This window comes from Quercus suber, unplaced genomic scaffold (assembly GCF_002906115.3).
Source record: "Quercus suber isolate HL8 unplaced genomic scaffold, Cork oak 2.0 scaffold_184, whole genome shotgun sequence".
Taxonomy (NCBI): Eukaryota; Viridiplantae; Streptophyta; class Magnoliopsida; order Fagales; family Fagaceae; genus Quercus; species Quercus suber.
The window spans coordinates 319,330-323,316 of NW_027069642.1; the positions used below are offsets into that span (position 1 = coordinate 319,330).

General features: G+C 31.0%; 1 protein-coding gene across 1 annotated transcript; it reads right to left on the reverse strand.

Moving 5' to 3' along the window:
• Positions 1–686: 686 nt before the first annotated feature.
• On the reverse strand, positions 687–1,971 carry LOC112022696 (transcription factor bHLH162). Its single transcript, XM_024055318.2, has 3 exons — positions 1,769–1,971; positions 1,121–1,462; positions 687–1,011 (listed from the first exon to the last, which is right to left on the reverse strand). Exons 1-3 carry the CDS (start codon positions 1,934–1,936, stop codon positions 859–861), a joined length of 663 nt encoding a protein of 220 aa, XP_023911086.1. The 5' UTR covers positions 1,937–1,971; the 3' UTR covers positions 687–858.
• Positions 1,972–3,987: the final 2,016 nt, after the last annotated feature.

Sequence of the window (3,987 nt, forward strand, 5' to 3'; positions counted from 1 at the left end):
GTTTAATACATAACTTAGAATATTAGGCATAAGTCCCACCGTTTAGATTGAAGAAAAAAGGCTTTTTTTTTCTCCCTTTGTTATGAGAGGGGGAGAGAGGCATGTTGAGGGAGCTAAATAACCAAAAAGATGAAGGATCCATTATTTTCCAGGGGGTTAGGGCAATTTAGATGATATGAAATTCAAAATAAAATGTAAACTAGAGGCCAATTGTCTATATTCCTTCACTAAATTTTCTTTATTTGTGTTCATGTGTACATATTTTATCAAGCCTTATTACTTTTCGAATAGGAGGAATCTAGGGTTTGAGCTTTGTTCTGTTGTAAGCATATTAGATTAAGAACAAATCACAGGCTAGCTTCTTGAAATAACATAGTTGATCTTGTGAGTTTGAAGAAAGTTTGTTTCCATTTTTGTATCGTTGATCATATATTACGGTGAGGAACTCATGTTTCCCTAATGAATTTTGTATCTGAAAATTTTCTTATCATTAACCCAACATACAAGAAATTCAGCAAAAAAGAAAAAGAAGAAGACAACATCCAAGGAGGCACAAAAAGTAGTAGTGTGTAAAGAAGAATTGTTTGCTAAATCTTAATGGAAGTTGAATTAATTCAATGCCTTTTATTTATTTATTTTTTACTGCTATTAATTTAAGAATAGCTAGCTAGGGCTGAAAACATATGGAATCCAAAGTAAGATCAATAACATCTTTTCTTTAAATTAGTCACCATTCGTAGGAATACATGACTAATAACATTTCCATGATCTTTATATAGACTTCAAGTTTTCTACCTAATTTTACAGTTCCCATATAGCTAGCTGATCTCGGAATTTCAAACCTTTCACATTGCATTATTATACTTGGAAATCCCACGATTCAGGATGGATATCCAAGTCCCAGCAAAGCTCTGGCTCCAAATCTACATCACTGGTGGATCCGTAAATGAATCTTTTCAGTCTCTCAGTTACTTTTGCGGCCCCAAAATCGAATAAAGATCCAGACTTTATCTACACAAAAGAAAGCCAACAAATTTAATTATCCATATATGTAATCCAGAAAAGCAAGAGAGAGAGAGAGAGAGAGAGAGATCCAGCCTAAATTATGTCACATATATACCTCTGCATGCACCACATGGAAAATTGAGTCTCCAGAAATTGAAAAATTGGCAGTCAAGACCTCTGCTTGTTCTTCATGAAGAATGTGAATAATTTCATAGAACAAGAACTGATTATCTAGCCCAGTTACCAAAACGACCTCTAGAGTGGAACCCATTTCACGAATTTCCATTTTGGGCGATTTTAGGCTCGATTTAGCATCAAAACTTGTGCAAGTGTATGATCTTTTCCTGCCATTAACACTTAAGCTCTCCTTCTCCTCCTTAGACTTCTTCAGCTTTGTCTCTAGGCTTTTGATGTATTTTATAGCTTCATCTATTTGATCAGGTAGTGACAGTGCCTCCTGCATTCACATGGAATTAATTAGATCATTCATCATCGTCTTTTTACAAATACATGTACGTACGTACGTGCATGCCCATGTACGTATGCTCCGAGTACTTATAAATACAAAAGCACATGAATTGTTAAAGAGTCAAGGAAAATTTTCATTTCTTTGTAAAAATTAAAGACTTTGTAATGTCTTCTTGATTAGAATATATTGATACTCTGTTACATACTCAAATAGATCAAATATATGTATGTATAAACACAGGGGAAACAAACGCAAACACCGTAATTAATTATTAGAGAAAGAGCTGTATACTACCTTGGAATTCTGGTTTGGTATTAGAGAATTAAGCTTGGAGTAGAGGATTTTCATCTGATTCCTCCTATTTTTCTCTATAATCCTTCTCTCAATCTTGGTTGAAGTTGACTGACTTCCCTGCTGATCCATTTCTTTCTCTTGTAAGTTGATCACTAAAAAACGTCCCATGAAAAAAGTTCAAATCCAGTGGAGATAGCTTTCCTTCTTTGACACATATATATACAAACTCGAAAAAGTGCAGGAAACCCACAGTGAGAAAAGAGAGACTATGAATGAGTCGTCATGTGTAAACGTCAGCCATATGAGTCATTTTGGCCGTCAAATTGGAAAAACTGATTTTAGCACGTGGCTTTGTCAGATTATAAGCCTGATCTCCAGGAAGGCGCAACAACAATCTGGCCACACTCCTTTTGTACCATCCAATATAATTCAGCTACATATATCATATATGTACGGTAATTACAACAAATTTTTTTTTTTTTTGAATGGTTACAAAATCCGCCTGATGGTTCCAAAATCATCTTGAAAATCTAAGAACGCTACATGCCCCCGAGTATCATTTGAATCAAACTTATCACATGCTATGATATAAAATTTCTTAATGGTTCCAAGACAGTCTTTTTACGCATTATTAGAACAATCCTATACCACGATTATATATCATGTCTCAATTGTCCTCCCATGATTATCATTTGTCTCAATTTTGGTTGTATTTTGATGATGTGACACAATCACACATGTATTTACCGATCTTCTCAATTATATTCACAGTTGATTCTCTCAAAATTATGATATAAAATTTATCTGATGATTCCAAAATCATCTTTACACTATTGGAACTGTCCTCCCCCAATTATGATTTGTCTCCATTTTTGCTGTATTTTGATGATGTGACACAATCACTTTCACATGTATTTATCAATTTTATCAATTATATTCACAGTCAATTCTCTCAAAATTTCAATATAAAATATGCTTGATGGTTCCAACATCATCTTTATACTATTGGAATCATCCTCCCACAATTATAATTTGTCTCTATTTTTGCTGTATTTTGATGATGTGCATGATACAATCACTTTCACATGTATTTATCAATTTTTTCAATTATAATGATGCAAAAATTGTGTTCTTAGACTTTATCACGTAGAAAACGAGGAGAACCAAAAAAGTTTTGAACAAATTAATAAAACTTCTTTTAAAGATAATATAAAAGTTTGTGAATAAATCTAGGGCAAATTTTCAAAATTTGTTGAAGTAACACGTTGTAAGCGATGAAAAATAAAATGATATGTGTAGTGGGTTTTAAAAGTAATTATCCACAATTACTAACAATTGACCATGTCAACCATTTGTGAAAACAGTTATGTTTATACCCCTTGCTTCACTTCTAAGATGACTTTTATGATTCTTTATACTTTATTTCATATTAAACAACTACAATTATGCCACACTGGTTTTATATTCTTCCCTACTTTAATGAATTTCTACGTAGATAAAGAAAGCATCCCAGAAAGTCAAGTAAAAAAGTGGCTTGACATTAGCAAGAAATACTTTGGGTCAATTACAGAAATTTATATTGAACTTTTTTTTTTCTTTTGCTTTAAATTATGGAAAAAATAATACTCATTATCTAAAATACTCATTTATATAAATACAATAAATAAGTATATTAGAGCTAAAAACGTGATTTCACTAATCAGATATAATACAATTTTCTAAACTTTTCTCCAAAATATATATATATATATATATAGAAAAGTTGACCTATTTTCTATCATTATTTTATAATCTTTAATTTTATGTTTTTAATTATTAGCAAACAAGATTATTTGTTGTGTCATTGTACTATTGGATTAACGGCTTATTAATTATCATTTAGAAAATGACATGTTGCTCTTAATTATGAGCAAAGCTACATTCAAAAAAGCAAAAATTCATGACAATTTTTTTTTTCTGATTTTCATTTAGAATACCTCTAATATTACTATTTTACCTATTATTAATAATTTGTCGCATTAAAAATTGTAAATATTTTAACAAATTTTTTGTGTTCATAAATTTTCTCATTAATTAAGTTATCCTAAGACTATAGTCTATTCTAAATCCATTTTATAACAACCGACTTTTTTGTTTTTTTGTTTTTTTTTTTTTTCATCCCTCACTGTCAGAATCGGTGGTGGAATCAAAAATTCTCATTAATTATTTGCCAACCAAAG